The sequence below is a fragment of the Dromiciops gliroides genome, chromosome 2 (genome assembly GCF_019393635.1).
Source record: "Dromiciops gliroides isolate mDroGli1 chromosome 2, mDroGli1.pri, whole genome shotgun sequence".
NCBI lineage: Eukaryota > Metazoa > Chordata > Mammalia > Microbiotheria > Microbiotheriidae > Dromiciops > Dromiciops gliroides.
The window spans coordinates 674,898,632-674,911,577 of record NC_057862.1 but is presented as its reverse complement, the minus strand read 5'-3'; the positions used below and the strand labels follow the sequence as shown (position 1 = coordinate 674,911,577).

At 48.7% G+C, this 12,946-nt stretch overlaps 1 protein-coding gene across 1 annotated transcript in view; it reads right to left on the bottom strand.

The window, feature by feature from the left end:
• Positions 1-419: 419 nt before the first annotated feature.
• RNF24 (ring finger protein 24) overlaps positions 420-12,946 on the bottom strand; it is a 106,114-nt gene continuing 93,587 nt past the window's right edge. Inside the window, exons 5-6 of the mRNA XM_043986663.1 lie at positions 8,757-8,836; positions 420-7,433 (exon numbers count right to left, since the gene is read on the bottom strand). Coding sequence (XP_043842598.1) covers positions 7,295-7,433; positions 8,757-8,836 — 219 coding nt within the window. The 3' untranslated portion in view covers positions 420-7,294. The remainder of the gene's footprint in view (positions 7,434-8,756; positions 8,837-12,946) is intronic.

Below are 12,946 nucleotides of genomic sequence, written 5' to 3'. Positions count from 1 at the left end.
AATGAGAGAAACAAACCCTAGTCAGTTCTTTCCAAAGGAGTGTCTTCTGCCTTCCCATCTGGCACATTTTGAGCTTTCTTAGCTCCTCAGGCACAAGTGCTCCCCACACAGATCACTTTACCTCACCTTCCTAAAGAAGGCGGCATCTCCCCTCGCTTCTGCCTCCTCCGTGGTGTCTAACACAGCGTGTGGGATGTGCACAGCGAAGGGCTCAGCCGGCGTCAGTGAATCTTCCAGAATGAGCTCCTGCTTTGCTGGGAAGCCACTACACTTCATGATCTATATTTTGTTTCTCCACAGATGCCCCAGCCCACTGAAGGGCTTTTGTTCAAATGGGCCCTTGGTTGGGTGATGCCAATATGATCACCAGGAAGAGAAAGAAATATCATTCCGACAATATGTATTTTCAAAATCTGCTTTTATTTACATTTCAAGTCAACCACATGCAAACTTTATTTTTTAAAACAAGAATGTGATTAGCAAAAGATGCATTAGAATTTTAAAATAGCAATTAAATATACAAAAATATAGCTTACAAAACAGCAAATGTTTTAAAAAATATTCTGCTGCAGAATTTTTAGTGTACAAATATGTCTATGAAACCAGAGGCTCAGAGTTTCATAAACTTTTTTCAGGAGTTACACGATATCTACTTGAATAGACCCAAGGGACACCACCACCTGAAGATCCCCTCTAGGAACTGCCACAAGACACAAACCCCGTGACCAGAAACTCTCTCTTTCACAGGAATGGGAGGAACTGTCAGTTCTTTCATCAGAAACATTCACTGTCCATTCATTAACACTACACATCTTGCCTTGCAACTATTCCAATAAAGGAGAATGACATTCCAGCCATTCTAAGGGTCAAGAAATGAGAGATAGGAATCTTGGGAGAGCTCGCCCGAAGAGCCGTGTCTTGGTATCCTCTGGTTAGGCAAACTAGGGGGCTGAGTCCTGTCCCCAGCTAACAAGATGGCACGGATTCTAGGGCCCAGGTGCTGGCATCAGGATTTGGGCGGCCCTAGTCCAATTAGAAAGAAGTCCTATTGACATTTGTAGGGATTCAGTTCTAGGAGAATTCTGTTCTGGCACCAAGAGCTCATAGCTCGCAGCAGGGTAAGATTATACACTTCAGATTTGGGGATCCTTGACCACTCACACAAGGCATGGTCTGGCCAATGATGCTGATTAGAACTACTTTTGTAACAAACCCAGATCCTAAATCTGAACTTCAAAGTGCCTAGCTTTCAAGTATTTTTACTTCCTTTAAAGTGGAAGGGAGCACCCAAGTCCTACTTTCCTAGCTTACTCCGCCATCTATACTAGTCTTTGAGATTCTGATCTCCATTTACTTTGATTTACAGTGATTCACTTACCCAAGGAGCCAGACAGCAGTCATGCCAAAGCTCACTGAAATTAAGACTGCACAGTGTTCCTCCTTTTCTTGACAGTCCCTCGCAGTCTGGGTAAAGAAAAGTTTAAAGTGACGTGTATCTGAGAGAGAGGGACGGAGAGGAGAAAGTCTGACAGGGTTTGAAGAGTGCTTCTGTTTAGGGTTGCTTTTCCTTTCAAGTTTCAGCTTCCAGGCTCAGGATTCAAGTGCTTCTGGCCCAGGGCTAGCACAGGCCGGATCTACCGCCCGCAGGCCAGGGAACCATAGAGCCTTTGTGGAGTGAGAAGAAACAAAGACGGGAATCGGTGCATAGCTCTGGGTCTACAAAACAGGCGATAAAGGTGTGGTCTCTTGTGCTATTTAAGGGTGACCAGAGAGGCAGCCTGACTTAGTGGGGCACTCACTAGACTCGGTGTCTAAAGTCTTGGTTCAAATCCTAACTCCCTAATCACCAGCTGTGGGATCCAGGGCAAATGACAACTTCTCTGGGTTTCAGTCTTACTTAGCTGAAAAATGGGTGTAGTGTACTTGTGATCCCTACCTCACAGTTATTGTGAGGAAAGGGCTCTGCAAACCTTCAAGCTCACTTTTTTTGGGGGGGGGGGAGGTGAGGTATGGCCCCTGACTTGACTGGAGGAGGCTCATTTACTGACCCTACAAGAGACCCTCCCCTGGGAGGGTGGTTCGCCATCCCACAGCACTCTATACACAGATTTAGAATGGAGGTCTAGGTCCTGTGGATTACAGAGGTGCACACTGATGTCTAGAGACAAACAGGGACTTGCCCAAGGTCACACCAGTAGCAACAGTCAGGATTTGAACTCTTCCGCTTCCAAAATCAGTGCTCTTTCTGTTTGAACATAATGCCTCCCCTGACCAATGGACAACTTTGGAAACACAAATGGATAACTGGGACAATGTTCCCATGACCTCAAAAAAAAAAATACAACCACACCCAACTCAAGATCATTTCACCTAATATATCAGTGATCCCCAACATTCACCACACACGGACCCCCCTTTCCCCACCAGGGTAGGCCACGTTTGGCTTGGTGAAAACTCTATTCCCAGCAGTTTGTTTCCAAATGGGACAAAAGGGTGGGTAGGCAAGGAATTCTGTAGAAAAAATATCATTCTTGTTTTCTTCTCAAAGCAACACAGGGAGAAAGGAAAACAAATGAATTAACGTGGTGTACACGTGCCTTGCGTATACATAGCTATTCCCAAGTATGGCCATAAGGCAGGTTAGCTGCCACTAAGGATCCTGGGCCTTCCCAACTCACCCTCCACACACAAGTGCCCGCATCTGCATGGGGGAGTTGGGAGAGGAGGGGGGAGGAGGATCTTGAAGACAGCCTGACAGAAGCCGCCGGTGCCCCCTTTCCTTTTCACCCACCTCCCGTCACATCTTTATGAAGGAATCACCGGGGATAAGGGGAAAGTTTCAATGAGCTCTAACGATCATGGAAAAGACTTGGCTAAACTAAGAGAAGAATGAGGATTGTACCTGTCACTCCCATGTCTTTGGCTCGAGCCGCCATGAACGCTCTGACAAGATTTAGATCTGATCACTGTTTAGTTGGGCACTTAAAAGGTCAAATCAAGGGCATCTATGGCAAGGGTGAGGGAAGGAATGGAAAGTTTCTAATTTGTATAGAAACAAAGACGTCCAGTATGTTGCAACTAAGCCAGTGATATGCCTTACTGGAAAGGAATGTGTTTCAAAAAATGTTAACTCCGTCTGTTCCGTGACTCCGGAATGGGTATTTCCAGATGAACTGTGACCAATGGCAGGGCCGAGGGCTGAGCTCTGGGCACCCATGGCTGTGTTGGGCTTGTGTGTGATGATGCAGCTGCTGAGCTTCCCAAGGGGGGGGACACCCCCCCAGCTGTGGGCAATCATGCACCTGAGGTAGTCGTGAACACTACAGGACAAGAAAGCCATGAGTTGGGAGGCCATCGGAGGCAGGGAGAGGCTTCAGCCCAGGAAGATCAGAGCGTAGCCTGAGGTCACTAATGGGAAGCTACAGGGGCAGCCCTCTGCCCAGTCAAAGGCTGAAGGGAATCTAAGGCCCTTGGGCAGTCCCCCTCCTCTAGGAGGTCCCTGTCATAACTGACGGGTGCTGGCCTGGAAAGCAGGTGACCATTGTGTGGTCTCTGCATGTTGTCAGTGTTTCACGCTGTGGGAATGTGGCATCACCTCTGATGATGACACCGGCCAGTTCTAGGTACGAGGGATTCAGCAAATGGGGGAAAACACCAGCACAACTTGCTTCCTGCTGAGATCTGATTCCTCCACTGTTGGAGGGCAGGGATTCTCTCCTTTTGCATCCGTGTGCCCAGCGCCCTTTACATTGGTTCGTTTATGCGTCACCCCTAAACACCTCCGAGCAGGTCTCTTTTCTGCCTTGGACAAATCTGAGGAAGTAAAAAATACTGCGGCTTCTGCGATGGAACAGACCGGAATGGAGTCATTCCACAGCAGTCAGCCCAGCAGCGAAGAAAGTGGGGAAGGCCTTTGCTGCCTTCCAGGCCTGGAATCAAAGCACCCAGGTTTTGTGGTCCTGTCCCTGAATCCCGACCAATGCAATAGGTTCCAGTTCTGCAAAGTGCTTCTCTCATGGCCCAGCCCAACTTTTCTGCTTCCTTCCTTCACATTTAAGAGCACAAAAGTCACCATTTATTAAATAGGCAAAGGTCCCCGAACATCAAAACAAATAGCTCAGATCCCCCTGGCTCCTCACCAAGGGAGGGCAAGAGATCAGGCAGTACCAGTGGACTTTACCAGGGCTTTTGGCCTGATGCGAGGATCAAAGGGATTCCTTCCTCCTCCCTTTTTTCTCTGTGTTGGATTTGATCCTGGTGTCACGCTGGTAACTACAAATAACCAAACAGTTCTCTATTGTTTTGGCCAGAATTCAAGGAGTATACAAGCACAGCCCAGTTAGTACTTCTGTGGGGCAGAACCAGTACACGGAATTCAACTGGTGAAAGTGTTTAAATGAGGATCTGTTGGCTTGGCTTAGAGGACAAAGACTCCACGGAATCTCTACCTCCATTATCTGCTAGGTCAGGGTCGTTCAAGGCATATAGAGTTTGAGAGACTAAGGGATGTGATTGGCTTTTGGCATGGAGGCCCAGTGTATTAGAGAAGCTGATGACTAAGCAGGTCCCAGAGCACAGATTTCTGTAATCCCCTAACTCAGTTCTCCCAATTACCTGCTTTCTTAACATCAGTTCACGTTACATCTTAGCAAGGGATTTGCGGGCATAGCCTTGACTCTGCTAGAAAAGTAGCCACATATCCATAGTGTAGACATGAGATGGACATCTGTAATGACTATCAAGTTCTAATACTTTCTGATCTGCAAAGGATAAGACAATTTGGTTCTGTAGCTTTGGTCTTTAGTGCACTGGAGTTCAGTTGGGATTACACAGTAAACAGTTGAACAAGCTTGCAGTTGGAAACAGTATATGAGATATTGAACTAAAACGTTTTGCTCTTAAAAAATGAAGTCACTTGGTGAGGTCCCCCACCCGATGATGCTGGGCAGTCAGACGGGGCCCCAAAGGATGCAGACCCACAAATAGCAGGGATGGAAGAAACCGCTTTGGAGGGGAAGAGAAGTACAAGCTGAAAGCCTCACCAGTATCCACACTTCTGATTTCCATTCTGATTGCAGCCCTATATGGAAGAAATGGCACTTATTCCAAAGCAATTCCACATTCCTAGAAAATTCTAGGATCTGGCTGTAAACAAGATAACTAAGCTGTAGCGATCTAGAGACAAGCCAAACCTTCTCTCCTGACATTGGTCGCTTCAAATATTTTACTGTAAACCTGTTTCATCAAAGCTCAGGCAAATCTATTGGTTTCCCAGCATTTAACAATCGCCAGAAAAACAGAAAAAAGAAAGATGTGATAAAGTCAGCGGGGAGGTGGGAGTGCTTCTAACTGACGTCCTTCCCATGAGTGGCTCAGGAAGTGGGTGCGGAGCTGAACAGGTTAAAGCTCTAGCATCAAATAGCCTTCACTCCCACCGCCTTGTCAAGGAAACAGAACAGCCTGAAGGTAACACAGGTCGCACACAGGAAACAGCTGATTGATCGAGGCTCCCCAGAGCAGCAGTTTTCAGAGCGAACCCAACACTCAATGTTTTTTCGAGCTAATAATTTTCTGTCTCTAACCTCTTAGTCATTTGAATCAACTGAGTGGTCCCTTTGTGATTCCCAATGGATGGTGGGGATCGGGTGTGGCCCAAGTCTGAAACACTTGAGGATGAGATCTCAGGCTTTCCATGTTCTGAAGTGGAGAGGTCCCACCGCCGGTGGAGGGGGGGGGGCATATTAAAGGCCTAGCAGCCTAGGTGGGTATGAAGAGGGCAGTCCAGAAATCATGCCAAGCAGGTAGGACAGACTTTGGAAAATAGCTCACGGGCCCAGCTGCTTCCTTCTCAGAGTTAATTTAACAAACTCTTCAGGTCTCCCCAAAGATCAGGTACTTCTGAGTCACTTGTGTACAAGTTTGTGAGTGCTAAGGAGAAAAAAAAACAATGGAAGTTCTTCTATAAATATGCTTTTAAATAATGAAGTGCTCCAAATCTAAGTGCAAAACCAAACATACAACCAGTGGGTCCTTGGCCGTGTGCTGCTGAAGACAATATTTACAAGTCCCAACACTTCGGAAAATACTGAGCACTCCCTCCATGGGATGTTTTAAGTCCAGTGCCTTGGAACTAACCTGAAACTCAACCATAAGAATAAGAGATGGAGAGAAGAGAGCCAGAAGCAAAGGGGAGTACTGAGGCTGAACAGACAGAACAGAGGAAAGGAAAAGGTCGTGGGATCAACATTCTTCACGTTGCCAAATTGGCTCGGCCTGATCTTGGGCATGTGGTTCTTTTAGGGGGCTGACTTTCAGGGGAGCTGGTGTCCAGTCTGACTGTGCGGTTATTAGTATAGCCACTGATGGCCCAGGCCATGAACTCTGAGATTGTGGATGCACTCTGAGTCACTGGGGGTCATGATGACCTTGTCCAGAAGCTCCCTCATCCACTGGGTCTCCAATGAAGTCTGGTCACTCACTTCTGGCAGGCTGGAAGTCCTGATGAGAACATGATGGTTCTCGCAGATCTTGCTAAACACTAGAAGTTCTTTATCTGTCTCATGTTAATTGATGCCTGGAGGTTGAAAAGAAGCAAAAGTCCAGTGTGCAGTGCTATGGAACAGCCACAGACTCCTTCTTCCCTTGCTTAATCTTGCATGCGCCATGTTTCCAGGTGAACATGCGACAGCCCACGGGTGTGAGGCCCACAGCTGCCCGGGACTTGTCATCAGAAGGCAGGACGCCAAGACAGCTCCTCAAGGAAAAGAACGTCAAGGAGCCTTGCGCTGGGCCTCCGGACCGCTGGTTCTTCATGAGGTCACTCGGCTGACTCGGCTCGGGGATTACAGGGAACGTGCTGCTGCTGCCAAGTTTCATGCATGGTCTGCACATGTCTTCACCTGGCAGTCCGGTGGTTGGGGAACCAGCCTCCAAGGCTCAGGCCACACTCCTTTCAATCCCACTCACCATCACCCACTCTTGCTTAGCAAAGGCAAACTCTACTTGGACACAAGTGCTTGGGCTGCACACAGGGTGACAAAGCTCCCAGGAGACCCTCCTGAAGCCAATGTTCCCCGACAGCCACATCTGCAGGCTCAGGGCATCAGATGGTCACAGAGGGTTCTGGTGGTGACAAGATCCAAACATCTGGGCTCCAAGCTCACCGGGAGCTCATCGGGAGACACGGGGATCACTGGTGCATCACTGCAGAAAACGGCCAATTCAGAGACTTGGAATTCTCTGCCTGGGATTCATTTTGATATCGTGTGTGCAAGAGTCTGTTCCGTGGGAAGAGCTAGACTATGTTCTCTGCTCCAGGGAGGGGTCCCTGTGGGGGACCATGGTCCTGCTTACTGTGCAGTTGGGCCAGCTGTAGAACAGGCATGTTGCAGAGGGGGCACACTTTTCGAACTTCCAACCACTTGATGAGGCACCTGGAAAGTGAAGGACAAAGGAACAGAAGGACATCAGTCACCGTGCCAAGGAGCTCATGGCCCATTTCTGGAGGGCATCTTGTCCTTTATGTCCAGGGAACACCCTTCCTATGCCATACATTTCTGGATTACTTTTTTGGGGGAGGGGACAGGGCAATGAGGGCTAAGTGACTTGCCCAGGGTCACACAGCTAGTGTCAAATGGCTGAGGCCGAATTTGAACTCAGGTCCTCCTGAATCCAGGGCCAGTGCTCTATCCACTGTGCCACCTTGCTGCCCTGCCCCATACATTCCTTACACACACATTAGTCTTCACACTGAAGAGAACAATAAACGATGTGTGAATTTTAGCCTTTTGGAATTCGACAGGTAACAACCAAACCTCAGCAGGGCTGAAATGGTGCCTGTCCCTTCTGAAGAGCAAGATTTCCTGGGGCTTCAGTCTGGGATCAAGGTCAGGGATAGGCTCAGGGCTGCTACCTGACACAGTGAGTAAGCCCTGAGATCTCACTTTCTCTGCACCTCTTCTAGTCAAAGTCTGTATTCTGTAGGTGGCATTCTTTGTCACTCAATGTTACTTAAAGAATATGTAGTCTTGGAAGGTGGGGAAGGGGGAGCATTAACTCTTCTTATAGAAAAATGGAGCAGATGCAATTTTTCAGGACTCATAAAAGGGACTTCCGGAAGATGCTTCCAGGAAAGAAAGGACAGACAGCATTTCGCCAAACACAAACTCCAGATTCTGACTGAAAACCCTATTGTGTAGCACACAAAACAGAAAGCTCCGGCCACAACCAGGGCAGAGGTCCAGGTAGCTGAATCAATCCCCTGCACTGGCAGACTGGCCAATACATGTTTTCCTTCCCTGTTCCTCTTTCCATATTCTGCTGATTTGCTATCCACTCTCACACTATAAGCTTGACTTTGTACCCTAATTGGGAAAAATATTATCCACTGGGAATCAATCTTTCCTTTTCAAGTGCAAGAAATAATCAATGAAGACAAAAGTCTTGTCGCTAGAGGCAAGACTGAGTGAGCTAGTCAATCTGGGCTATGTTTGCGCTTCCGAATGCCCACACTGTTCTCCATTTAAATAGTTCCAATGATAAATGAGTTTCCTGGGATTTCCTAAACACGGCTCAAATCAAAAGGGGGAAACCTAGGTAATGTGTCTCGTCTTGGCCAGTGCCTTAGTGTGGAGGGGACACCCATAAGCATGTGAACCTATTCCATACAGGACCTTAATTTCAAGTTGAACAACGTCTATCCTGTCCCAATATAAGCTGGCAAATATTCCAAGCCATTGTAATAGCTTCATACTTACTTCCTGTGGAAGGCATGCTTACACGGACAGATCCCCAACTCATCTTTGGGCTTGAAATCTTCTAAACAAACCGCACAGATCTGAAAGAAACATTCCCGAGTGAGAGGACTCGATTGCTAGAAACACTCCAGCATGTGAAATAGCCAAGCCCCAGCCGGCGGTTATGTGATACCCTCAAGGGCCTCACACCTGTTGCGGGCCCAACGCATCTCCCTCAGATGTGACTGTCCGTCAAGTGGAAAAACAGGAGAAGTCAGCGAACACCGCGGTGGAAGCTCAGACGTACTTTGTGATATATCTGGCCTGCTCCTGCATACCGAGAAAGGCTATGGCTAGGCCGGAAACAAGGAGTAGCTCATCTTGGTTCTAGAAAAGGTGATTCTGTGGACATTTGCCAAGTACTTTACAAATACATAATTTGATTCTCACAACAACCCCCTGAGGGAGAGGCTCTTATTTTATTGTTTAGGAAACTGAGGCAGACTAGTAAGTGTCTAAATCCAGATTTGAACTCAGGTCTTCCTGCCTCTAGGCCCAGTGCTCTGGGCACCTTAGTGCCATCCACTAATTATATAGTCTTTGACTCAGATACATCATGATTAAGAACGTTCTGAAAACATAAAAAGGTCAAGCAAACTGAAATGCCAGCTGCATTCTTCCACGTCTGGCGTTCTCTTGGGCTCCCTAACAGGGAAGTAACGGCCGGGCTGTCCTCAGACCGCTGACTGGGGGCTGGCGAAGCCACCTTTTCATGCTTAGGCAGAAGCAGCGGCATTAGTGACAGAAATGCCCTGAATGTGTGAGTGTGACCAGTACCATCTCCCTCCTCAGTCCCCTTAGCTCATCTTCATTTGGCTGGGAAGGGCGGCCAAGAGCCTCCAGCAGAGAACTTCTAAACGTATCTGCCAACTTTCCCCGGCAGATTATTGAGAGCTTCGCATGGAAGGCTCCTTCCTGGGCAGGCCTGCAGCCCCTTTTCCCTGCAGCCGGCGCCAGGGATGCACAGAAGGTGGGCCGGCCAAGGCCACAGCAGCACATGCTATTTTAAGGCAGCATGTGAGCTTTTCAGGGTTCACGGGAAAGGCTGCTCACGCACTAGGGACGTGGACTCGGTCTCCCCTTTCTGCCGCTTCTGCTGTGATGTGGAAACTCTATAAACAACGCGTCAGCCTGTAGTAAAATGCTATTTATAACTACTGGTGACTTGGTTTGGCACTGCCTCAGGGCTCTGAGAGCCTATTTTCATGTGACATTTTAAAAAACCTGTATTTTTCAAAGATGCTGAATTTAAGGTTCAGGAAAGTGGCTCTTTAAGTTAGGCCTGGCTCCCGTGTAAAGGGGAGATTTCTGTAGGAGTCGTGTGTTTTAGGAAGAAGCCACTTCCTGGGTTGGGGCTCACTGGTGGGAAGAGTCCCTCCTCTTTGGGGGTCAGTCCTGGCCCAAGTGCTTGACCGTGAGGCCCGGGCCTCTAAAAGGAGCTCTGCCACGCAAGCCCTAAGTCTCAGCCACACGTGGCAGCTGCTGCTTCATGCCAGGGCCCTTTTCAGAATAAGTGAGGCTGTTGTGTTCTGGATCGGCTTACCCATTCCCATCTGAAGGCCTTGTACAGCCCCAGAGGGATGCTAAGGTGTGGCTCACATCAAAGCCTCCCTATACACCTTGAAACATAGTAGGAAATGTAAGCACTTGGATATAGCCCCAGTGCATGAGGTAGCCGGCTTCTGAATCAGGGGGCCTGGGTCCCACCCTATATTTGCTTCCTATGACTTGTGTGACCTTGGACAAGTAATTTACCTTCCCTAGGCCTCAGTTTCTTTCTTTCTTTCTTTTTTTTTTGGTGAGGCAATTGGGGTTAAGTGACTTGCCCAGGGTCACACAGCTAGTAAGTGTTAAGTGTCTGAGGTCAGATTTGAACTCAGGTCCACCTGACTCCAAGACCGGTGCTTTATTCACTGCGCCACCTAGCTGCCCCGGCCTCAGTTTCTTTATCTGTAAAATGAGGAGTCCTGGATTAGATGGTCTGAGTCCCTTCTAACTCTAGAGCTATGATCGTATGAAAGTGGGTGGAGGTGGAGGAGAAGGAGGAAAGGTAAGGAATGAGATGACAGAGGTCCGACTTCTAATCTGAGTGCCTCCTCCATGGCTTCTCCCAGGGCTGACTGTATCCCAGAGGGGCCGGTACCATGTTTGCTACCCAGAGGGGAAAAGCACTAACTTCGGATTTTCCTCTCATTCTTTGGGGACCATCTGGTTCACCTTAATGCTGATTTATAATATATTGTTCCCTTTCCAACTGAAAAGAAAGGGAGGAAGTCTCTACTCCTGTGGGATATTGACAGAGGCCGGGACTGCATTTCCTCCCCAGGGCAGCTCGCAGCCCCACAAGAAGAGGCTGTCAGAGGCGTCCGCTGCCTCTGGTGTACGGCTGCCTGTCTGTGTGTGTGTGTGTGTGTGTGTGTGTGTGGGTATGGCACCACTGACACACAGACCGGTCCTATTAGAAAACCACCAACAATTTTGTTTAGTTATTCCCTGTAAGAAAATATCACTTCAAAGGGGTCAGATGACCGCTACTGCCAAGCCTCGTTTTGCTGACGAGGACGCTGAAGTGTGGGCGGGTTCAGACTCAGCAGACCTGAAGGATGTCTGGCTCCTCCCCTGGTCCTCTGTCCCTAGAACCCAAGCCTCACAATCATAGACAGATCTCTATAGGCCTGCGGACTCTGGCTGTAAGAGGATCACAGGATCACAGGGGAGCTAGAAGGGGCAAGCGAAGGGAACTGAGGCACAAAAGAGGAATCACTTGTCCAGAGGAGTCGCTGCCAGAGTCAGGTGCTCAGTTCAGGCCACAGGCCCAAAGTTTGAATGAAGATATTAATTATTCACTCACAGTTTTTACTCCCAAACTGATTTTCCCCTTGAAGAAATTAAACAACTTCTGTTGTTTAATTTCTGACCAGAAATGCTTCGTCTAGTAACTTTCACAGTGACAAAGTGTTAGCCTGAAGCCAGGGTTAAGTGGGCTTCACCAAGGACGACCCCTAACAGGCTTATAAACATCCAGGTCGTGATTTGTGATACGACCATGGGCAATGCTAATGGGCCCCTGCTGCTTCCAATATCAATGTTGTCGTCTTTTTTTTTTTTTGGTGGGGCAATTGGGGTTAAGTGACTTGCCCAGGGTCACACAGCTAGTAAGTGTTAAGTGTCTGAGGCTGGATTTGAACTCAGGTCCTCCTGAATCCAGGGCCAGCGCTTTAACCACTGCGCCACCTAGCTGCCCCTAACATCAATGTCTTCTTAACAAATCTGAGTCTTTTCCAAAGACCGCTGACAAGACGAAAGTCTGCGTGTGCAGCCAAACCAGCGCAGCACAGCATCCACCACGTAGCCCAGGTTTCAGATGCTCTCTCTGTCTTCTTCATTCCGCTCGGGTGTGGCTATTTCAAGCCTCCAAGGCTCAACCAGAATACCCCCGAGGACTTGAGGTTACAGCATTGGAGCTAAGGTCCTTAGGCCACCAGCATGACTGGCCTTGAACCCAGAACTTCCTGGCTCTGAGACCAGCTGCTCCTCTGTGACATGCACCACTCTCATTTATACTCTTCTTCAGCGTTGTCCAGTGTTGCCTTATGTACACCCACATACTATCCTGCATCTCCCATTTTTGTGCTTGAATGAAGATTTGAACCTGGCTCTTCCTGACTTCAAGGATCTCTCCCCTGTGCCAGGTGGGGCTTCGTTTCAGAGCTGGAAAGGACCTCACTGGCCGGGCAGTCCAAGCCAGCCGTGAAGGCGTCCCCACTGTATCAGACCTGACGACGAGTGGTGGGTGACTCAGCCTCTGATGGAAGGCCTTCAGGCCTAGAGAGGCAGGTTTTATCTGACGTCAAGCTGAACCTGCCCCTCTGCACCTTCTACCCGTTCCTTCTGGGTCTTCCCTCTGGGACCAGACAACCAGCCCATCAGTCAGTGACGCTTTATTAAATGCCCACCATGTGCCAGGCACTGTGCTAAGTGCTGGGGATACAAAAGAGGCCCTCAAGGAGCTCATGATCCAGACAGCGTGCAAACATCTGTGTACAAGCAAGCAACGGGCACACTACAGAGGAGATACTGAGCAGAGGGAGGGGGGAAGCTTCCCGCGCAAGGTGGGGTTTCAGCTGGTACTCGAGGAAGCCAGAGAGGTC